The 24,717-nt window shown below is 43.8% G+C and overlaps 1 protein-coding gene across 1 annotated transcript; it reads right to left on the bottom strand.

Moving 5' to 3' along the window:
- Window positions 1–22,656, bottom strand: LOC121284196 (P2Y purinoceptor 8-like). Its single transcript, XM_041199445.1, has 3 exons — window positions 22,582–22,656; window positions 4,053–4,169; window positions 1–1,761 (listed from the first exon to the last, which is right to left on the bottom strand). The coding sequence occupies exon 3, from the start codon at window positions 1,698–1,700 to the stop codon at window positions 651–653; it is 1,050 nt and encodes a 349-aa protein (XP_041055379.1). The 5' UTR covers window positions 1,701–1,761; window positions 4,053–4,169; window positions 22,582–22,656; the 3' UTR covers window positions 1–650.
- Between the last annotated feature and the right edge of the window lie 2,061 nt (window positions 22,657–24,717).

Below are 24,717 nucleotides of genomic sequence, written 5' to 3'. Positions count from 1 at the left end.
TGATGGAAATCTGAGATTTAACAGAAAGTGCTATGAACTATTCAGCAGAGCAGACAACCAGCTGCAGAGAGAGGCAGGCAGAAGTTAACTTTAAGGGTCAATGATCCTTCATTAGAAACCTTGATGGATTTTAAAGAACTGAAAATTAAAAACAAATCCTATCATCTTCCCCTCCTCCTTCATCACGGGTGCTTTAATTCCAAGACCTCGTTGCTACGTTCATCTTCCAGTCCCAAGGTTAACTGTCTGTATTTTGGACTCACTCTCAATGACAGTCAACAACAGGTCAAGTTTCTGCATAAGAGTACCAATACAGGTACTTCTCCAATTCCCATCCCCTCACTCCCCAAAGAAAATGAGGGGCCTTCTTTTCACCATGGCGTCTGGCTAGAAGCCTTGACAATGAACTGGGACAACTAAGCCAATATTCTGACCGTGTTCGAACATGCGCCAAAACCTGAGAATCAATCTCAGTCCTGTAGCTTCGGAATTCAACCGCCTACTGCCAGAGCTGCTGGATCATTTACTCATTCTCAACATTGGTTTCATTATTAACATCTTAACTCTGCAATAAAAAAAGAGGCATTCCCATCAGGTCAAGGTTTACGTTGGGGCGTACTACATTGCATTCCTTTTCTGCCAGTTCTAATCTATGGCGATCCATTTGCGGAATTCAAAGAGAACTGCATCTCCAAATCTTGGTGGGTTCGCAACCCTGATCTTGAGAGAATACTCTCCCTCCTGTATTCAGTTATACTTCCCTGACTTGAGATGTTTCCTGTCCTGAAGTACACTCTGAGCTTCTTGCGAAACTCCTTGGAGGCAAAATAATAAATGAAGGGATCGAGGCAGCTGTTTAAGCAGCTGAGGGTGAGGGTGATTTTGTAGGCCGTGTAAACCCCTTTATGGAAAAAGATCCGGTTGATGATATGGACGAGAAGGATAAAGTTGTTTGGCGCAAAGCAAGTTATAAACACCAAGAGCACGATCAAAGCTAAGCCAATGGCTCTCCTCTTTTGTGCACTGACATAACTTGTCGAGGTCTTGATCAGCTTGGCGATTATTCGAATGTAACAGTACACAGTTACGCTAAATGGAATTAAGAACAGAATCCCAAACAAGGTAAAGAGAAAGGCTGCCCAGGTCGCTTTGGATGGAAGCATGTCCTTCTTCAGAATATCAAAACATGTGGTAATATTAAGTTTGTTAACTTCATATGTCAAATCATTTATCTCCAGTGGCAGCAAGACGATAAGGATGAGTGCCCACATTCCTAAGCAAACCGCGAGTGCGTACTTGTTTGTCTGCCACCTGGCACAGCGCATTGCCCACACTACTCCTACGTAACGGTCCAAACTAATGCAAGTCATCGTTAAGATGGAGCAGTACATGTTAGCGTAGAACAGCACAGTAACCACATTGCACAGGTTAGCTCCAAAAGTCCAGTTGTTACCATTCCAGTGGTACGCACTCTGAAAGGGCAAAAAGATGGCAAGCACAAGATCAGTGATGGTGAGGTTGATCATGAATATGATAGATGGTGTCTTTGGTTGTGCTTTGCAGAGAAGAAATAAGGAGAACCCATTCCCGGGCAGGCTGATGATGGCAACTATAAGGTAAACGGCTGGAAGGATGCTCTTGATCATTTCATTCGAGAGCATTTCCAAAGTTTCATTATCCAAGCTTACATTGTTGGCCATGATGATATCAACCAAGGAGAACAGAAGCCTTTGAAACCAGAACGAAGGGATGGATTTTTTCCTGAATTAAAAGAAAGAAAGGGCACTGAGTTATTAATAATAATTCATAATCACATTCCTCAAAATGAACTCTTTTAAGATGAGAAGAAAAATGGTTTGCATTTGATTGAAAACTTTTTACATGTTCTGGCTGCAGCAGTTCAAAAAACAGGCCCCACCACCACATTTGGAAGGGAAACTAAGGAAGGGCAACTATCGCCAGCCTTGCTCAGATACTGAGAATGAATTAAATGAACAACATTGATTAAATTAAGTGAATGCAGAACTAAGTATAAAATGGTTTTCTACCATTAGATTATATATTATGCTACTGCTATAATCAGAATAATTAACATCAGTGAAGCAATTGATAACAGGGATTTATGATTGCACATTGTAATTACACCAAATACAAGTTGCATTTATACCACCTTTTTTTCTCTTTATTCTTTCATGGGATGTGGGTGGCACCGGCAAGGCCAGCATTTGTTGCCCATCCCTAAGTGCCCCTTGAACTGAGTTGCTTCCTAGGACCATTTCAGAGGACAGTTAAGAGTCAACCACATTGCTAGGCCTGGAGTCACATGTAGGCCAGACCAGTTAAGAATGGCAGATTTCGTTCCCTAAAGGGACTTGGAAGGTTTTGTGGAAGCTGCCTTGGTGAGTTGTCACAGTGCACCTTGTAGATAGTACACACTGCTGCCACTGTGTGCCATTGGTGGTGGGAATGAATGTTTAATGTGGTGGATGGGGTGACAATCAAAGCAGGCTGCATTGTCCTGGATGGTGCCAACCTTCTTGACTGTTGTGGGAGCTGCACTCATCCAGACAATTGAAGAGTATTCCATTAGGCTCCTGACTTGTGCTTTGTAGATGATGGACAGGTTTTGGGGAGTCGGGGGTTGAGTTACTGCGGGATTCCTAGCTTCTGACTTGCCCTTGTAGCCACAATATTTATATGGCTAGTCCAATTCAGTTTCTGGTCAATGGAACCGCCAGGATGTTGATTGTGGGGGGGGGGGTTCAGTGATGGTAATGAATGCAAGGGGGAGATGGTTAAATTTAAACGAAGAAAGCCTGTCAGCCCATTCTAACTCAGAAAAACAAAGCAGGTGAAAAATGAAAAGATAGGGTTTCATTTCAAATAACTTGGCTGGCCTGTCATTTCTGGAAAAAATGGGGATCTTAGCTTTTCTCAGATGCTTCTCATTTCCTGAATACTGTGTTTTAGTTTCAGATGCAAAGGAGATTTATCAAAATAGCTCCAGCAATGAGGGATTTTAGCTACAAGTTTAGGCCGGAAAAGCTGAGGTTGTTCTCTTTGGAGCAAAGGAGGCTGAGGGAAGATCTGATGGAGATGCAGAAGATTATGACATGTTTAGATAAGGTAGATTAAAAAAAAAGCTGTCCCCATTAGCTAATGGGCTATATAGGGACACAGATTTAAGGTGTTGGGCAAGAGATGCATGGGGGGGAAGTGAGGAAAAACCTTTATACACAGTGAGTGATCAAGACCTGGAACTGAAGTGGCAGAAGTGGAGACGATGCACGATTCCAAAAGGTAATTGAGGTAATAAAGCTTGCAGGGCTAATGGGATAGAGCAGGGGAATGGGACTGAATGGATTCCTCTACAGAGAGCCAATTGGAAAAATGGCCTCCTCCTGTGCCATAATGACTCTAAAACTTTATGAGAAGGAACCTTTGATAACAAAGTCAGGGCTTGATTTAGGAACATAGCAGCAGGAGCAGGCCATTTAGCCCCTGGAATCTGTTCTGGCATTCAGTTAGATCATGGCTGATCTGGATCTTGACTCCAATTACCCTTAGTTTCGTATCTCAATGTTACCAAAGAAAAATCTATCAATCTCAGTTTTGATGTTTTCTGCTGACCCCCAGCCTCAGCAGCTTTTTGGGGAAGAGCGTTCCAGTTTTCCACTACCCATTGTGTGTAAAAATGCTTCCTGACACCATCAGTCGTCGGCCCAGTTCTAATTTAAGGTTATGGATCCTTATACTTGACTCCCTCGCCAGAGGAGATAGTTTCATCTACTCTGTCAACTCATTTGATTATCTTAAGGGCAATGATATTACCTTTTAATCTTTTGCACTCAAGGGAATACAAGCCACTTCTGTATAACCTGTCCTCATAATTTAATTCTCCTTTTTCTAGATTGTGTCATTCTGGTGAATGTGCACTGGACATTAACCAAGACCCCAGAAGCGAAAAGGTGTTCAAATTAACTTGGGCATCAAATGCATTTGAAATTAAATATCTATTTTAAATATACAAATAAATGTCAAAAAGTACTCACCCTTTATATCACGTTGCTTGGTTTTCCTCCAGAGGATTCCAATATTTTCTAGAAGGCTTTTAACACAGTTATTTAAGCTTCTTCAGGTTGCATGGCACAATCTTTATCTCAGTGATTCTGTAGTACAGAAAGCACACTTCTTTTAGTTAAGCAGAAGTTGAACAGCAGGTCTGATCAGAAAGTGTAATTGTTTTATTATTAGTGTTTGAGGTAGGAAGTTGTGAGTCCAAAACCCACTATGGACTTGATCACACAAAATAGACCAATGCGTCAGCAGATTTTGTTAGAGATGTAAACTTTAGATAAGATATTGAACCAAGCCTCAGTCTGCCTGATTACATGGGCATGAAAGATTCCTCATGGCACAACCAGAGAAGCACCATAGATTCCCTAATCCCTTGACCAATGTTCCTCCTGTCACCACTAAAAATAGACTATCCAATCATTAATTTATTCACTGTTCCTGGAACCTTACTCTATCTAAACTGGCTGCCATGTTTCTACACATCACAACAATGTCTAGACTTCAACATGTAAATAAACTGCTTTGGAACATTTTAAGGCTATGCTTAGGTGCTATATAAATGTAAATGTTCCTGTGTTTCTCCTGAACATAGGAACATAGGAGCAGGAGTAGGCCATTTGGCTCCTTGAGCCCACTCTGCCACTTAACTAAGTCATGGCTGATCTTCAACTCAAAGTCATCTTTTCACAATATCCCTGTATCCCTTGATGTCATTGGTATCTAGAAACCTAGCAACCTTTGCTTTGAAAATACTCAATGACTGACTCTCATCAGCCCTCTGGAGTAGAGGATTCCAAAAATTCACTATCCTCTGAGTGAAGAAACTCCTTATCTCAGTCCTAATTGGCCTACTTCTTATTCTGAGCAAGTGTCCCCTGTTTCTGGACCCCAACCCCCCCACCTAACCAGGGGAAACATCCTTCCTGCATCTACCCTGTCGAGCCCTGTAAAAATTTTGTACACTTCAATGAGATCCCCTCTCATTCTTCTAAATTATAAGAGGACAGGTCCAATCTCCTCAGTCCTTCCTCATAGGACAACCCCACCATCCCAGGGAATAGTCTGGCGAATCTTCGTTGTGCTCCCTCTATGGCCAGCATATCCTTCCTTAGGTAAGGAGACCAAAACTGCACACAATACTCCAGGTGAGGTCTCACTAAGGCCCTGTGCAACTGCAGGAAGACATCTTTACTCCTGCACTCAAATCCTCTTGCAATGAAGGCCAACATACCATATGCCTTCCAAATTGCTTGCTGCACCTGCATGTTAGCTTTCAATGACTTATGAACAAGAACACCCAGCTCTTTTTGGATATCAGCACTTCTCAATCTCTCCCCACATAAGAAATACTCAGCATTTCTGTTTTTCCTACCAAAGCAGATAACTTCACATTTCTCCACATTATATTCCATCTGCCATGTTCCAGACCACTCACTTAGTCTGTCTAAATCTCCTTGAAGCCCCTTTGTATCTTCCTCACATTTCATATTCCCACCAAGTTTTGTGTCACCAGCAGAGACATTTTCTCGGCAAAGTCGCTATAATAGTCATGATGTCCCCAAAGATGTTTGCAGTTTCAGATCTGAAACTTTTGCTCATCACTGATTACTGGATATGCACACATTCAGTGAAGCATTTAGGGAGTACTGTATTGTCAGAGGTATAACTTTCAATGGGGTGAGTCAAAGTTCCATCTACATATTCAGATATTCATAAGGGACCCCTGTATGTTAGCCAATGCTTGTCAGCCAACATCATCAGAAACAAACAGAACAATTGGTTAATAAACGTCTCCGATTATGTTATCATTTGTGTGGAATTTCTGCTACATTTGCTTTGGTAACAATGAAAACTAGTCTCTGGACTGATAATCTGGAAAAGAGGAGTTCAATTCTCACCTTCCCTGGCTTAGTAAAAAGATGAAAATATATCTGGAATTATAAATTGGTATCAGTAAAGGTGAGCATGCAGGTGCATGGGAACACCATCACCGCTAAGTTCTGTTCCAAGTCATGTAGCATTCCGTTTTGGACATATATCTCCGATCTTTCATGGTCGTTGTGTCAAAATTCATATTCCCTTGAATCAGCTGGCGGCCTCCGCAAACAGTGGGGGGCTACACTGACATTAGTAAAAGACTAGCACCAGAGCAGAATGGCCCCTATGTGGGGCCTTAATTGCCCTAATTGGCTACCTGCCACCATGTTGTGGACAGCCAACCTGGTTCCCAGTCCATCCATGAAAAGTCTACCAGAGGCACGAGTACATTGGGAAATGTTTGGGGGTAAATTAAAAATGCTAAAAGAGAATACAGTGAGAATTTACTGAAAAACTCCTAAAATCTACAGGAAGACATGGCTGCTAAACATATTAAGAATGGAAGATTACCAGATGAACATTGCACAGCCTTGAGAGTCAGACTGGAGACAAAAGTACAACATAAATTAGGTTAAGTGTACTCCTCTCTCAGTTAGGAAAGGGGCAGATGGTTTTAGTTTAGATAGGAAGATGAACAATGGACAAAGAGGATGAAACACAAACAGTCTTGAGTTGTGCGAACCAAGGTCTTTGTGTACGTGTTTTAATTTTGATTGGATAATATAATTATGTATACATCCTTTAGAATAATTGGTTAGCAAAATCACATGTTTATGTACTCAATAGGGTAGAGTTAGCATGGGACCAGTGTGTCGGTTATTGATTGGGTGTATTCAACTGTACTCAAATGTATTTTAATAAGAAAAAGTACAAAGGTAATAAAATGTAATCAGCCTGGGAGCTGGGACTTTATTCTTAGGAATGATTGTGGCTCCCTTGCATATGCTTGAATAAAACCGGTTAAAAGGAAGCCTGAGTCTCTGTGGTCATTGCGGGATCGGAGAGTATAACTTCTCCTCTTCAACTGGCCTCTGTGGTCGTTGCAGGATTGAAGAGTGTACCATCTTCAGGAAGCCATCCCGACACTGCTCTCCTTTATTTTCCGAGCTCCATTCCGCCTCCAATCACTGTGCCCTGGGGCCAGGAAAATCTAGCTCCCAGTCCTACCACATCTATTCTGCACCAGCATTGGAGACACCATAGCCCAGAAATCATTCAATTCCCACCACAGAAAACCTTAATGTATATAAAATAGTTAACCAAAAAGTTCAGAAGTAAATCAAATTTATTCAAATAAAGTGTTAACTATGTAAAGGGTGATTCAAATTAAGTTGTGGTTTTTCACATAATTGGATTTCTGAAGACTTTGCTATTCCTGTTCTAACTTCAGAATTGACCATTTTCTGGTCTGCTCCTGAGTAAGTTTTGTGTCATTTGGATTGGAATTTCCCTCCCACTTAGTGACGCTAGGGGGAATTTCACATCCTTCGTTTTACTTTAAATCACTTTCATTTTCTAAATTTTGCATCTCAAGAAACTGGTTGCCCCCTATCTTTTTACAGTTCCTTTTTACATTTACTCATCACTGTATTGAAAGGACATGCCATGTGACATTTCAATATAGCTCACTTAATCTGGGTGGGTGCGTGCAGCATCACCCCTGTACTCCGCTGGGCACAATACAAGAAATTACTTGTCCTTTAAGACGGCCTCTTTCTTTCACCACCAACTTCTCTTTCCATTGCCTCTTTCTTTTATCCATACGACTTTGATAATTTGAAAGTCTTCAACTTTCTAAATGCTGCTAAGCTGGGTGAGTGCTGGGATTCTCTGGTTGCTTGTGTTGACGAAGTAAGATCGAGGTAGAATCTATTACTTCTGTCAGATGGGTGAAAGGTTACCGGTTTTACTGCTAGGGAAGTATGGCTAAGGTGGTTAAATGTGCAAATGCTCGTGGTTAACTCCTTACATGTGGAAGCAGTACAGAAAGACGTTCAATTATCTCACCTTGCTACTACAAAGGCTCCCATTCAGAGTCTTGTCATTGTCAGCACAGCCTCTGTGCCACTTTACTGGCAACAGCATCACTGAATAACTTGAGCCTGCTTCACTTCTCTCATCCAGCCATTGCAGTGCCCTTTGGTGGTCCTCTTATGCTGCCACCTCCAAACACAACCACTGCTCTCAGTTCTTCGGTAATGCAGCAGTCTGCGCACTCATCCAGAAAGCAACTTTCAGGCTTGGGCTGATAAGTGGCAAGTAACATTGGTGTCACACATGTGCCAGGCAAAGACAATCTCCAACAAGAGAGAATCTAACCACCCCCCCTTGATGTTCAATGGCATTACCATCACTGAATCCCTCACTATCAACATCCTGGGGGGTTACGATTGACCAGAAACTGACCTGCACTAACTATATGAATATTGTGGCTACAAGAGCAAGTCAGAGTCTGGGAATTCATCGGAGAGTAACTCACCTCCTGCTTCCCCAAAGCCTGTCCACCATCTACAAGGCACAAGTCAGGAGCGTGATGAAATACTCCCCTCTTGCCTGGATGAGGGCAAGAAATACTCAAGAAACTGGACGCCATCCAGGACAAAGCAGCCCACTTGATTGGCACCGCATCCACCGCACTAAATATATTCACTCCCTCCATCACTAGCACACAGTGGCAGTAGAGTGTGTACCATCTGCTAGACACACTGCAGCAATTCACAAAGGCTCTTTTGACAGCAGCTTCCAAACTTGAGACCCCTACCATCTAGAATAACAAGGAAAGCAGTTGCATAGGAATGCCACGACCCGCAATTTCCCTTCTAAGCCATATGCCATTCTGACGTGGACCTATATTGTTGTTCTTCCAATATTGCTGGGATCAAAATCCTGAAAGTCCCTCCTTAAGAGCATTGTGGGTTGACTATAGTGCAAGTGCTGCAGCAGTTCAAGAAGGCAGCTCACCGCTACCTTCTCAAGGGAAATTAAGGATGGTCAATAAATGTTGGCCTTGCCAGCGATGCCCATGTCCCAAGAACAGGATTGACATTCCCTGTGCAGTACTGAGGGATGGCTGCAGTGCTGGAGTTGCCATCTTTGAGATGACGCATTAAACCAAGGGTCTGTCTTCTCCCTCAGGTGGGTATAAAAGATTCCACTATTTCAAAGAGGAGACAAGTTGTCCCGAAGGGTCTTGCAAATTATTTATCTCCCAATCAACATCACAAAAAAAAACGATTAACTGACCATTGCTGTTTATGGGAGTTTACTCTGCATAAATTGTCTGCCATGTTTCCTGCATCACAAGAGACGGCAGTTCAAAAGTACTTAATTGGCTGGAAAGCACTTTGTGAAAGGCGCTATAAAAATGCAAGTATTTCTTTCTTTTATTAACCATAACTACTTATTGCTAACCATTTTCCCAATTTCCTCTTTCCAGGCCCACTGGCAGCAGGGGGGGGAGGAGACCTCCACTGTGAAATTGGGGAGCGATGAGCAGGACAAGAATCAGGCTTACCTCACTAAGGATTCTACAGTGGCCACTAAAGAAAAGTACCTATTTTTTAAAATGCCAATTTTACTGCTCTCCCAACTCCATAGTGTTGCCGTCAATTGTGCACCCCAGCCCTTCTCCTGGGGCTTAAGTTTAGGCCACCACCTAAACAGGCAAGTGACCCAGGATTTTTGAAGCCCATAAGAAACAGGAGTCGGAGGCGGTAATGCGCCCCATTGAGCCTGCTCCACCATTCAGTAAGGTGAATTTCAAATGCACAAACTGGCTGGGGAGGTAAGACAAGCAGGCTGCAGATAAAATGCCACCTCAGGCCTCATTAACATTTTATGGCCCAGTTGCCCAGCCAGCCTCAGGCCTGTTAGGTGGGCCTCATTGCCTTTGCAACACTCAATCTGGACCCAAAAAGGCGGCTCAAACAAATTTCAACCTCATTTGTTTAAGACTTGAATTTGGCCTTTGTGACGTTTCCTCTTTAGATTCTTATCTGAAAAAAAAATCAGTTATTTTCTGTTTCTTCGTTTAGCCTAATTTAGCTTATCTGATTCACGTGCATCCAAGGAACAGGAGCCCAGCTAAGAAGTATAATTTAATAAACACTATATAGAGAGGACTATTGTAACGCTAATTTTACTGTTGAAGTTAACAATGACTGAAAAGGACTCACATTAAGACTCGGCTTAACCACAGTTTAGTCCATTTCCTTTAGTCCCAGGGCTTTCAACTGAAATGAGGTTTATGTGGGATGTAAGGATGAAAAGGTGATTGTTCTTACCTTCAGAACAGAGAGAACAGCTTCACAGACACACTTCACTGACATTGGGTAGGCCTGCCATCGTTGGCACTTGCACATCAGGGATAAGACAAGCTCACAAAATCCCTTGCCAGATTCCTCTATTTGAAAATGAAACTTTAGCTCAACCAAAAAAAGAAATAACCTGGGTCTTTCCAAAATGGGGAGTTAACAGCCTTCATCAGCAAGCTGTCACAGTTTCTTGTACGTTCCTAGCCTTGGGCAAAGGGTTTATTTTAGCATTTCCCACCAGCTCGGAATGAAAATCAGTCTCGACGCGAAAAAGAGTGTAAAGGATTGAGCCTGTGTCCTGAACACCAGCACAACTCCACCGCACCCCTTACCCTTCACTCCTCACCCTCCACAAAGTATGGGTCAGTTGATTATTACAGGCTGAGAATGGTAGAACTTTGCAGCACTGGAAGAGGCCATTTGGCTCATCATGTTTGTGTCAGCTTCTGACAGCGCTATTCGCTCCCTCGTTGTTTGCTGTTACACATTGACATTTTAATCCACTTTCCCATTAAAAGATGCTGCGGATTCTGCTTCCATCACTGTTTCAGGTAGGGCCTTCAGGCCTTGAAATTCACATGTGCCCTTTCTGAGGGGTGACGGTGGTGGTGGGCTGCAAGAAGGGGGAGGGATATCGGGCCTCTGGCCTTGTTGTCATAGGGCAGGATGTCTGGGCTGTCGGGTGGGCGCAGCAGGCGGGCCCAGGAGTGTCCGGGAAATGGCCCGCTGTCCCCGATTGGCCCCCCCCCCGGCTGCGATTTCCCGCTGGCTGGCCAATTAACGCATAGCCGGCGTGAAAGGTGAGCCGAAAGGCTCAGCGCTGCCGGGGTGGGGTGGGGGGGTTGTGGGGTGGGTGGGGGGAGGTGGCGGAAGGAGGGAGGAGGGAGGAGGGCTCTGAAGCCTGCGCAGGTGTTGGGGGATGTGCGCAATGAAAGCTTCCTGAAGGCAGAGAGCTGCCTCAGGGAGCTGAAGAATTTTAAAATCAAAAATAAAAATTTGGAAAGAGCAGAAAAAAATTTCCCCGCACACAGGACTCACTCACATAAACATATGCACCACACAGAAGCCTCATCCTGCCCACGGATGAGGTTTCCTCCAAAATGTAAAGGCCGCCTGGCCGATTCGCCTGCCCGCCAACTGTAAGGCTGGATGGACAGCGAGAAATCTCTCTTAATTCGTATCTTAATGGCCTTAACAGGCTTCTCAGTGGTCGGCAGGCACGCTGCCGACTCTCGTGTGTGCCCGCTGACCGCAATACCGCGAGAGTGCACAATGACGTCAGGACCCTTGCCCGACGCCAGCGCGGGCTATTTTATGCCTGTTCAGGTCGGTGTGTGCCCGCCCGCGGGATGTAAAACTCTGCCCAGAGAGCTGGCACAGTGAAATGGCCCATATGGGCAAGGTCCAGAAATGAATTTGCACACCCAAAACCTCACCCTAAAGGCTACCTATTTCCACTTCCATTTTATTGGTCACCACCATCCTTACCTCAACTCCTCTGCCACTGAAGGCCTTCAACCAAGCACTTGTCACTTTCAGCTCCACAAAGCTCTGTTTCCTGTGCCCTATAGTGAACTTACTCTTATTAGAATTATTACGACATGTATGTCTTAATTCCTGATTTGTACAATACATTTTATACTCTTCTAGTTTAAAATTACAGCTGTCATTCCAGCATGCACTATAAAACCAAGCAAATAAATTTTGAGTGGACCTGAGATTTGGTTTTAAGGATAAAATGGTGCTATGCTCATAGCTGATTACTTCGTTTCTAAATTCACCTCCAACATACAGTAATAACATCCACTCTGGGCTGCAAAAGCAAAAATACTGTGCTTGTAATCTGAAATAAAAACAGAAGATGCTGGAATTACTCAGCAGGCCAGGCAGCAGCTGTGGAGGGAGAGAAGCAGAGTTTATATTTCAAGTCGATGACCCTTCATCAGAACCGTCATCAACATTTAAGAAGTATTTAGATGAGCACTCAAAATGCCATAGACTAAAGGGCTATGGGACAAGTGCTGGAAAATGGGATTAGAATAGATAGGTGTGTTTGATGGCCGGCAGGGACATGATGGGCCGAAGGGCCTGTTCCTGTGCTGTATAACTCTATAACTCTACTCATCACATGCAATCTTTGATGACCTACATTGGCTCCCAATCCCCTTCAAATTTAAAAATCTCATCCTTGTGTTTAACTCCCTCCTTTGACCTACACCAGCCCTACAACTTTTCTCTTGTGCCCTCAGTTTCTCTGATATATTAAGTTTCTACTTTTTCCCTGTGAGGTCCTTACCTTCAGCCACCTAGGTACCATGGAATTTCCTTCCTAAATTCTTCCACCTGTTCTTCCACCTGCCCCCTTAAATCTCATCTTTTTAGCCAACCTTTCAGACACCCCTCTCAATCTCTCCTGATTGGCTTGGCTGCCATTATCTTTATATCTCTGTGAGGTGCCTGAGAAAAATGTTCTACATCCTGCTGCCTACACCCTAACTTGCTCTAAGTTTGTTATCTGAAAAGGAAGAATGTGCAGGGTTATGGGGAGAAGGAGGGGGAGCGGAAGTAGATGAGCTGCTCATTCGGAGGGCTGGTGCAGACACAAGGGGATAAATGGTCCCCTTCTGCACTGTAACAATTCCATGATTCTGTAAAGTGTCATTTAACCACCATCCCAGTGCTCACCCACCTACATAATGGCTCCCAGTATGGCAACGCCTTGATTTTAAAATTCACACCATTGTTTTCAACAATCTCCATGGTCTCACCCCCATCTGCCCACCCCACCCCAAAGCCCTCCCCCTCCCCCTTGCCTCCACCCCGTCCCGGCCAGCCATCCCTGTAATCTCCTCCAGCCCTATGGCCCTCTGAGATATCTGTGCTCCTCCAATTCTGGCCAAAAACACATCTCTGATTCTCAATACTCCACCATCACTGGCTTTGCTCTCACTTGCCTGGGCCCTAAGAGCCGAGAAACCCTCTCCGCCTCCCTACCTCTCTCTGCTGCTTCAATACCCTCCGTCAAACCTACCTCTTGGACCAATCATTTGGTTCGCCATCCTAATATCTCTTTATGTGGCTTGTTATCAAATGTTGCTCAATAATGGTTCTACTAAGCGCCTTGGAAAATGTTACTCCGTTAAAGGCAATGCAAAAATGCTAAGCATTGGATGAAAACCTTTTCCAATCTCTCCTTTCATTCCTCTTGCAGTTTTAAATTTGTTGAATGTTTCAAATTTGAATGTCAATCAGACTGAATTAGTGTTTGGCTTTGTCAATATGAATAGAAAAAAAATTACATTTATAAGTAGCTGGAGGCCAAAAAAAGGTCAATAATTTCAGCTGATGCAACACAGGAACTATGCTTGATGATCATGTAACAAAATCATGTGAAACGATTACACCAGGCTCGATGGTGGCCTTGTCAAACATACAACGTAGTAACGGTTAAAGGGCTGGCTTGCTGGCAAAGCTCTGGATAAACCTCTTGAGGAAGTCAATCAATCCACTCTAGTGTCAAGTGTTTTGCCTTAGTGTGGAATTAGGATTTTATCAGCGGAATTCATGTCAGCTCTCTGTTGGTCTGAGCTCCCCTGAGGCTTTGTAAGGGCAGAATGGGACAGAATTTTCCATGGTGCCATGGAACTCTACCAGACATGCCCCCTTTGGCATGTGGGCCAGGCAGATAATTAGCCATAAGCCTCCCCTCTCTCACCTCATAGAATTTAAATTGTCATTTCAGCTGAGGCAGGCAGAATCCCATGTCAATGTCTTACTAATTACATTATTAAGAGTTAATGTTGAACAGGTGATGGGTATTTGTACACCTGTACATGGGGATAGTTGGGACACTGGGCAGGGTGCAATTGGAGTAGTGTTGACTGTGAATGAAGTTAATAAACTCTCTCCAGCAAAGAAAGCTGCTGTGTTTTAGTTTTAACTTCACCAACTGGTGTGGATCCATTTAACACCCTGGAACATGTGGGTTTTGCCCTAGATTCCTGGTGCCTGTCCTCACCCATGGCAGGAACTGTTCCTTTCCAGCTGGCTCCAATCAGTAGGCAGAGAAGCATATTCTTCAAACTCTCTTGCAGCAGTGATGCAAGTGTCCTGTCAGTGAGTAGTCCCCACTACTCAGTCCAACTACTTAATTCCCAAAGCAGAGTATAATTATAATGGATTTTATAAGAGTTAAGAAACAGAGACTGTCAGAAGTGATGCAACTGGGGGGCATCATTCCTTTAACAAAGCTGGAATTGCCCCATTACTCATTTCAATGAATGCCTGCCTTAGATAAAGACAAAGCATGTTCATGAAGAGCACAATAGTGAAGTCTGAGGGATATCTCCATCTCAGCACTTTGGTAAAAGTAAACAACAAAATTGCACATTATTTCACAAAACACACAGCTCAGCAAAATGTTACGCAGCTCGCTAAGGTTGAGGTAACATTCTGGTGGTAGAAGATATAAGAATGAAGGAATTTAAAAGGGGGTCCGGTTTTTAACTCCCTCAAGATCCATTCACCATTAGACAGAGTTAAACTTGGGGCCAAAATGACTGTAGAGTGGAAACAAGTGTCACCATGTAAGCCCTTGAAACTTCATTTCCTTCGTAAACTTCGGGAAATTTGCCTGCCCGCCAACAGTAAGGTTGAACCGGCAGCGAAAAATCCCAGTTAGTTGCGCCATTAATGGGCTTAGTAGCCCTCTTAATTGTGGGCAGATGTTCTACCGCCTCTCCTGTGTACCCGGTGGCCGTTGTCACCGTGAGCTGTTTTACGCTTCAGTGTGTCGGGTGCATGCCCACACGCCGAGTGAAAAATTCTGCCCTTGGTTTTCCTGGCAGTGAGGGCCCCAAACAAACCTCATGCTCCTTATTTGCAAAGGGCCTATTCTCTGTTTCACACATGGACATTAAAAGCTGATTTATTTTGGCTTTTAACAATATGGCTTGCAGCACATTTCTGCTTGTTGCTCATCGCATTCGAGACTTAAGAGGCCGTTTGGGAAGAAGCACTCACCAGTCCAATTTCTAGGCCCTTGCCTAATGGTTTGCATTTACATAGCACCTTTCGCAACCTCAGGATTTCCCATAGCTAACTCCAAAAACACTGCAGAGTATGTGCAGACACTTCGTAATAGCAGGAGTCCTTCAAATTGACCTGACCTGCATGCTGAGTGCCTGGTTACTTAAATAGCAGCATTGCTGGGCCTGTCAGTCAGCTGAATTCTTTAGTGAGTGAAGGACAAATTTGTTGAACGCACTGGTCCAAAGTAGTCCAAATTAAGGCAATGGACAGCACAGTCACTGGTGAGGCTGTGTGATATTGAGGTAGCAACGGTTCAGCTGCTTCTGATGCATGAAGGGGATGCCCTGGTGAATGCCCTTCTCAAAAGAGTGCACCATGCATCAGAAAGATTTGGCAGTACAGCACGTGCCCCTGGGGCTGGGGGTGGGGGGCTGGTGGGGGGAATTGGCAGAGGTGGCACTATGGCTATGAATCTTGGGCCCACAATCTCTGTGCGAACACCTTCATGTTTATTAAACCTCGGCCTCTCATCACAGAGCACATTTACAGGATGTTCAAAGGATCTGTCCACTTTTAACTGCAAATGACTTAAAAACTAGAAAGGTTTCAATCTAGTTATTGATTGTGTGGCCGTGGGGAATCATGCTGACAATGCAAACCACTGTGGTGAAGGGACAGTCCAGTCTTTGAAAACTTCTTCCCCAATGTTTCATTTGTGTAGTAGAACAGAAGATGATGCAGAGTATGATAGAATCCTTGGCTAACACAATACAATTTTTAATTGTTTTCCTTTATTCTTTCATAGGATTTGGGCATCACTGGCAAGGCCAGCATTTACTGCCCATCCCTAATTGCCCTTGACAAAAATAAGAATGCCTGGAAAAACTCAGCAGGTCTGACAGCATCTGCGGAGAGGAACACAATTAACGTTTCGAGTCCGTATGACTCTTCAACAGAACTAAGTAAACATAGAAAAGAGGTGAAATATAAGCTGGTTTAAGGGGGGGTGGGACAGATAGAGCTGGATAGAGGGCCAGTGATAGGTGGAGATAGCCAAAAGACGTCATAGACAAAAGGACAAAGAGGTGTTGATGGTGGTGATATTATCTAAAGGAATGTGCTAATTAAGGGTAGAAAGCAGGACAAGCGAGGTACAGAAACCCCTAGTGGGTTCTGCTGAAGAGTCATACGGACTCGAAACGTTCACTGTGTTCCTCTCTGCAGATGCTGCCAGACCTGCTGAGTTTTTCCAGGTATTTTTATTTTTGTTTTGGATTTCCAGCATCCACAATTTTTTTGCTTTTATCTTTGTGCCTAATTGCCCTTGAACTGACTGGCTTGCTAGGCCACTTCAGAAGGCACGTTGCCATGGGTCTGGAGTCACATGTAGGCCAGACTGGGTAAGGATGGCAGATTTCCTTCTCCAAAGGACATTAGTGAACCAGAAAGGCTTTTACAACAAGTTTAAAATTCCAAATTTTAATTGAATTCAAATGCCACTAGCTGTTGTGATGGGATTTGAACCCTTGTACTCAAAGAATTAGCCTGGCCCACCGGGTTACTAGGCAAGTGACATTGACATTACCATTACATCACCATCTTCCCACGGGCTGAAGCTATCACAGAAAGTAACAAGTTTTCTCTGTTCGCTCTGTGTAACAACACAGCAAAACATATCCTGTCAAAGTTTCTTCTGGTTAATAATTTTAGCAAAGACATGAACATACACTAACATACTGAACACAAAGGCTTCAGAGAATCATACATCCCAGAAGGAGGCCATTCAGCCTGTTGTGCCAATGCTAGCTCTTTGGAAGAGCAACATGATTAGTCCTGCTCCTCTCTCCCTTTCCCATAGCCCTGCAAATATTTCCTTTTCAAGTATTTACCCACTTCCCCTTTGAAAATTGCTATTGAACTTGCTTCCACCACTCCAGATCATGATAATCCACTCTCTAAAAAAAAGTCTCTTCATCTCCCTTTTGATTCTTTTGCCCATATCTCAACCTGTATCCTCTGATTACCAGCCCTCCTGCCAACAGTAGCATTGCCACCACTGAGGAAGGCTGTCATCTATCTGATGGGTCACCTGAAGGAAGTTGAAGGTAGAGCGGTAATATCAGCAAAAATGTGGATAAGATTGGGTGAGCGGGGGGTGGGATGGGGGGGTGGGGACTGGGGATGGGTAAAGGCAGGGGCAGAGGAAGGGAAGGGGTGGTGCTAGAAGCCGCCACACCAGGGGTTCTCAATCTTAGAAACAAAGGATCCCATGTCTAGACATTTTGTCTTGGAGGTGCAAGAGAAAGGGGATTGAAAAGGTGAATCATCCCAGAGAGAAGCATTTAAGCCTTTGTTGTTCAAAAAGATTGGAAGAACTTAGATAAGGAGAAATAGGTATGCTTGTGTTTATTAGGCTCTCGCAATGAGTAACTGGACCAGTTGTGTTCTCGGCACATGGTTGGATATAAGGGGGAGAAGATGGGAACTGTGTCAGAAGGATGGCAGTTCTAGACCTGGTGAATTATCTGGTGAGAACAGAAGTATGATTGGCTACAGAGAGAAAACAGTTGAAGAAGTCAACAACGCCAGAGATGTAACTATGATAGGTGGAAGCCTAGAGAAGAACGAGTTGGCACTTTGAGATTGAATTAGTGACGGAGCTGGGAGGTTTTCTTCAGGTTTGGAAGATGAGGGCCCTGAAGTTGGAGAAAGCTGACAGGATATTGGTGGGAAGGAAAAAAAGAGGTGGTCAAAGATTGCCTTAACAAACTTCAGAAATGGAGACATCACGAAAGGTGACAATTTTATGTGTATGTCCCGCAGTTTGGGTAAAAGGGTTTATGTGAAGAGTGATACTGAGTGAAAACAGTAGGACTGAGAAATCAGAGGACAGGGGCCAGAGGAAGAATTGGTGCAGGTTGATAATAAGGCACTGAGTACAGAAGCTAGATAGGGGATCTATGTGTAAAGGTCCAGATGCTTCTTCAGAGGGTGGTAAGTGGCAATTATTTTTAGTAAGAGGAGTTGGGGATGAAAGTGGGTAAGTTATATAAAGAATGTGGCAAATGAGTAGGTAGCAAAGCCAAGATGAGGTAGCATCCATGATTTGGGTGGGGAATCTGTAGCTGGGAGAAGAGACCTCAGTGAGTCAGGGGGTGGGTTGCTGGGAAGTCATCACCTGTAGGCTTGGTTCCTGTTGAGGATATTGATACCTTCATCCAACAGAATCTGTAGACCAATCTGGTGACTTCTTTGTGAGGACACAAGCATTTAGGAGCCAATACAGTGTGGGAAAAGAGTCACTAATACATTAATAGGGTCATAGGAGGGGAAAAGAGGATAAAGAACCATAGAAATGATGGGGAGGAAATAGGATAAATCAAAGTAAAATCAGGTACCGAAAAAGAAATAAGGAAAGGCGAGAGAGATTGGATTGAGAAAGAAAGAGGCAGAAGAGGAAAGTAAAAAAAAACATTAAATTTTTTTAAAAAAAAACTTTAGGAACAATTTACTACCTGCAGGTATAAGAATCTACAGTTTACATTGTTTCCTTTTTGGGACTTCAAAATTAATTGGAATTGCAAGAATTAAATCACTCACTAATTCACTCCTTGTGCCATGAAATACCAGACCTATCTTTCTCCATCAAGTTTAATTCCTGTTTACCCTGCCAGCCCAGCAATCTCATGAAACTCACAGGAGGGTCGATGGCGAGCTCTTGGTTTTGCGAGGCTAATGGTGCGGCAATTATAGCAAAGTCCCGCCATTCACTGGGGTTTCGTTCCCGCGAAACCTCGCTAACGGCGAAATTGTGAACGGCAAACATGCTTCCCAATGGGAGTCAGTGAGATAGGTTCCAGCAATGTGAGGGCAGCACTGGTTTGTTCAAATACTTTCTGTTGACCACAGTCACCCTGTCTTCAATTCTCATTTTTACCATGCCATTCATTCGTACATGATGTTTTTGTGAAGTACCTGCATGCTTGTGTATAACAGCAATCTATGTATGGACTCGGCACAGAATGGGTATAACTACTTTGCAACAGTGGCACCTCATTCTCACTTGTGTGTAAGAAGGCACCAATCCTTCGAGCCTGGAAAGATTTGGTACTTTTATAGTGTCCCACCTTCAGTAAGAAAGGGCAACATTTAAACCTCTAACTTTAGGAGCAGCGACAGTCTATTGTCAGACCAGCTTGCTTAGCATTTAGAGTGTGCCTTTAATCCAAGTTGAATTAAAAACAGAGCAAGTTCAACCCTTTAAAGTGTGACATCTTGATTAAAATTGAGCCCCATAGGTAAAGAGTTTAGAGCAAGTTATGAGACGACAAGAGCAATTTTTATTTCCAGTGTAAATCAGACTTTTCTTTTTTCAGCATTTTCTGAAGTTGGCTTCCTATCTTCTAACGCTTAAAACTGAAGATAAATGAACAATTGGACTTTCAATGGGTGATCTGGTGTACCAAGGCTTTAGTGTGGGTAAGCGAATATGTGAACAAAGGTTGGACTTTACTTTAATAGCTTTTCACAACTCTTCCCCTCACTTAACACTGTGCGTATGAGTCTTGCCATCATTTTCCAAGCAAATTCTGGGGCATCATTTTTTTTTCTCTTACATGGTTTTGAAATAAATGTTAAATAATATAAAGTGTTCTCATCTTCCTGTCACCCCCATTCCCATGCCCTAACATCCATCAAAGAGTTTGACCGGCTGACAAATTATGGAGTTCAATCAACAATGCAGCAATGCAGTGTGAGGCCACATTGCATTGGGCTTTTACCTACACCCACCTCACCCAACTCTCCCAGCTTTGTGCGCACAGTTTTCATTCAGGTGCTGATGCCCGGTAATCTGGCAGGGTTCAAGAGCTTGGCAGACGAGATATCCCTGTGGGGTTGCACCTGTAAATTGTCAGTGACATTAGTAGTCGCTGCTACAATCTCCTTCCAAGTGGCAGCTGCATAAACCCACAATAGGCCTGCTGGGCTGATGCGACCACAAGTAAACAGCATAGAGCTACCTGAGCCCACGCACGCACAAGTACATGTTTATATGAAACATTTCCCATTACCACAACCAAAACAAAGGGTAATGGCAAGCTGCAAGTTACTATCCCACAGATCCAAAACAAAACCACAGAACGTTGGGTCATGTGGCTGCCTCAGCAAAAGCAGCTGTCAGCGTGCTGGAACCTGCCTCAGCTGCTCAGGGATGGGGTAGGGAGAGGACAACGCAGGTTAAGAACCTCGTACCTGGTGACTTACCCCATCCTCCTGCCCCCTATCGACAGCATGAGAATGGAAAGTAAAACAGAAAATGCTGGAAATACACAGCAAGTCAAGCAGCATCTGTGAAGAGACCAACAGCGTTAGCCTTTCAGGCCTGTGACCTTTCATCAGAACGGAGGAAAGATAGAAAGTTTGGAAAAAGCGAAAGGGGGGAAGAGCGAACAAAAGGGAAGGTCTGTGATTGGGTGGAGGGTAGGAGAGATCAAATGACAAAAGGTTTCATGATTCAAAAACCAAAGGGAGCATTAATAGGTAAAGTAAAGAAATAAAAAATGTGTCTAGATGAGGTGGGAATGGTTGGATAGCAACCATCCAAATAAAGAAAGAAACAAGAAAAAAAAAACGCGCAACAGAACGAGGTGGTGGGCGAAGGCTATGATCCAAAATTGTTGGAATTAATGATGAGTCAAGAAGACAGTAGCAAAGTAAGTGGAAAGATGAAAGCAAAATACTGCGGATGCTGGAAATCTAGAACAAATACAAAGATAGCTGGAAAAACTCAGCAGGTCTGACAGCATCTGCGGAAAGGGATACAGTTGATGTTTCGAGTCCGAATGACCGTCATCAGAACTAAGACACATAGAAATGAGATGAAATATAAGCTGGTAGAAGGGGTTGGGGCAGGAGAGATTGATAGGGGGGCCAGTGATATGTGGAGGCCAAGAAGAGACTGCCAATGATGTCATGGACTGAGTTGAGCTTCATTGGAATATTGCAGCAGGTCAAGGACTGAAAGGTCAGAGTTATAGCAAGATGGAGAATTAAAATGACAGGCAGCTGTAAGCTCAAGGTCATGCATGCTGGCTTACGATACTGTAGTCGCTACTCACAACACGGTTTCCTCTACATTGGTGAAACCAAACGCAGTCTGGGTGGCCACTTTGTGAAACACCTCCAATCAGTCCAGAGGCATGTTTTTGGTAGTCAAGCACTGTTGCAATGTAGAAAGCGTTGGAGCGCCTTAAATGCACACTTATTAGGCACATCCTTCATTGAGTAACAGACAAAAGATACCAGAAAAGACACACGCGTTATGTCAAAATTGAGACTTGTCAGACTGTTTTGTGCAATGATATTCTAGATCGTGGGTTTGTGGCTGTGGATCACACAGCAGTGACTTCCCTTTCTTGCCCTTGCAGCTGTGGGGAGGGCAAGTGTGTGAGCTGCCCGCTTCTGCCAAAAAAATGTCCTGCTAATGAAAGCTGAAGAAAAATCACAATGCAACACTTATACATCGCAGCGTGCTGCAGAGGGTGGAGTCCAAACCCTTGAACACAAAGAGTTAATGCATCACATCAGAAGCAAAAAACATCTTGGCTGCAAAGCCGGGCACATTCAAATAGTCTCCACATAGCAGCCTTAGCCTAATACATGAAAAAAATGAAAAATCGATTCAATAGTAATAAATATAATATAATAACTATTATTATAATTATTTCTACCTTTGTGTGTAATTTGTCATGTCAAGTTGAACTCTTCTCATCATTCACCAGCAGGACTCGTACTATGCTAGCAATTTCCTTGCCATTTGGTTGCCGTGCAACAACATGCTTGTATAACTTCCAAACCAAAAAAGTTAAAAGCTGCTTGTAAAAGGCAACTCCTGAGCCGAGTCTGCTGTGTGTTACTGAGTGTCTCTCAGCCTCATGCAATTAACAATATTTTTCAGCTAGACACTACATTCTGTCCTCTCCCTTGAGGTGTCACCTCATCAGATGGACCGCTAAACAAGAATTCACGTTGCTATTTCCATCTAAAATTGTGGTTCAATAAAAAGAACAAATCGCACAGCGTGCCAATTTATTTCAAAGAAACACCATTTGAGGTGTGCTGTCTCTCTACCAGCTAAGCCTACCCGTTCGAAAACAGTGCTAACGAGGAATTTGAAGGTTAGAAATGCAGTTGTGTGGACATGTGTACATGCAAGTACATGAATGCAGAAAACTTGACACACATAACATATAGCTAGAGGGTAAGCTGCTGGAAAACTCACCTAGCACGTCTGAGGATGACTGGCACGTGGTAGAACTGTAGCATCTCTGCATCGTTGCGTGACCCTTTTAAGAACTACATCAAGTACCTGCCAGGAAATGACGCTTCAGAAGGAAGCGTCTGGTTTCCTTGCTTTTCGCAGCTCAAGATTGTTGAAACAATCCTGCACGCACATTTCAAACTGGCACTTTTAATAAGAGCTACAATTTTTGCAATTTATTCTTATTCCCTTTCAAAACAACAGTTGCAAATAAGATACGGTACATTTTAAAAAAATAAAAATGCATAATCACGATGAAGGAATTAAGCCTTCAACCAAGTTTTGTGACTTGAATACCCCAGCAAACAGAATATATTTTGCAATAATACTTCAGTCTCTCACAGGGAGTCTTGCCTTGAACGTGGACTTCAGCCCCTTAGGTTCTCCCTCAGGGTAATTGCATAGAGTGCACACACCCATTTTGTGGTTTCATCACAGTTACAAAATTTTGATTCATCACCTAGTCTTCACCGCTCCTTTCCATCAGTTCCCTTCGTTTGGCTCCCAAGAACAGTTGTCAGGCTGCCCAATGCCTCAGGAAATCAATGACGCTACTCAGCATAAAAGTAACGCACAGAGAGCAGGAAGACCCCGAGCTTAGAAGCGGCGGTTTGGTACACGTTAGCTGGTTTTGGCCAAGATGATAGTTGGGAAGTCACAATCCTATTAAGGCTGAGAAGGTGAAACGTCAGCCAAGGTTCCTGATCCTGTCCATGATCTAAAGACCTCTGCTGGGAAGGGCATATGGGGAATTCTTGTGAAGAAGACAGCAAGCTGGAATGTGATGTGGATTAACCAGACTAGAGGCTGGGAATTTTACGTTGAGTGCTTTAGAGAAGGAAAGCTGCCATCCTTACCTGCTCTGGCCTACACGTGACTCCAGATGGGGAGGCGAGAGTGTAGTGACATTGTTGCTAGACTAAGTAATCCAGAGAGTAATGGTCAGAGGACTGGGATTATAAACCTGCCACAGCAGGTGGTGGAATTTGAATTCAATGAATATTTTGTGCTGAAATGCCTGCTTTTGGCAGGGGTTTTTTGGGGATGGGCTCAAACCTGATCGGGGCTGTGCTGCCCATGGGCTAGTTAAGGCCTGCCCAGCGTGACACACATCTGGAAGGGCTGTGCGCTCCCTGTGCGGGTGGAGGGAGGGTTCTCTGATTTGGGGCCTGTGTGTGAAAGACTGCAGAAATCATAGATGCCCAGTTTTGGGCTGCTGGGTCTGTTCTGAATCTAACCCATGTAGCACAGTGATAGTGTCACACAACTTTCACTTATGAAACATTGAAGAAAAGTAAAAAAATAAATAATTAAGGACATGACCCCCTCATGTGAAACTGTCACATGAGCTGGGACAAGTCCATTACTTTTTTCAAAAGCTTTTATTTAATTAACAAACCCTTCATGAAACCTCATCCCGCTTGTGGATTAGGTTTCATGAAAAATGTGAAGGCCGCCTGGGCTCGTCGCCTGCCCGGAGCCAACCTTAAGGTTGGACGGGCAGCTTTCTTAACAACTTTAATTACTTTCTTAATGGCCTTAACAGGCCTTTGACAGTTCGGCGGGCGCACAGCCGACTCAGCTGCTGCCCGCCAAACTGACAAGCTAAATGACATGCGGTGACGTAAGGACGTCCGCCCGATATCACCGTGCGTCATTTTATGCCCCTGCTCGCCGACCCCAAAATTCTTTCCCTGGAATTAAAAGTCTAACGATAACCATTGTCAATTGTTGTAAAACCCATCTGATTCATTAATGCCCTTTACGGAAAGCAACTGCTGTACTTACCTGGCCTGGTCTGGCCTGGCCTACATGTGACTCCAGATCCACAGCAATGTGGTTGACTCTACAATGCCCCTCTGAAAGGTCATTAGAGATGGGCAATAAATGCTGGTCTAGCCAGCGAAGCCCAAATCCAATGAATAATAAAAAGTAAATCCAGCAATGTGGTTGACTCTTAACTGTCCTTTGAAATGGCCTCAGAACTCTCACTCAGTAGTGCCAATACGTGACAGAAAAGCCAAAGAGTAACTAAACCGGATAGACCACCAGAAATGACGATGGTGCACAATGCCCTGCCCTGCCAGCCCTTCAAAG

Source organism: Carcharodon carcharias, chromosome 11 (assembly GCF_017639515.1).
Source record: "Carcharodon carcharias isolate sCarCar2 chromosome 11, sCarCar2.pri, whole genome shotgun sequence".
Taxonomy (NCBI): Eukaryota; Metazoa; Chordata; class Chondrichthyes; order Lamniformes; family Lamnidae; genus Carcharodon; species Carcharodon carcharias.
This window is presented reverse-complemented; position numbering and strand designations above follow the sequence as displayed.

What these genes read in the sequence shown, in the direction of transcription:
- LOC121284196 (XM_041199445.1), bottom strand. Translation starts at nt 1,700, where the DNA reads ATGGCCAACAATGTAAGCTTGGATAATGAAACTTTGGAAATGCTCTCG.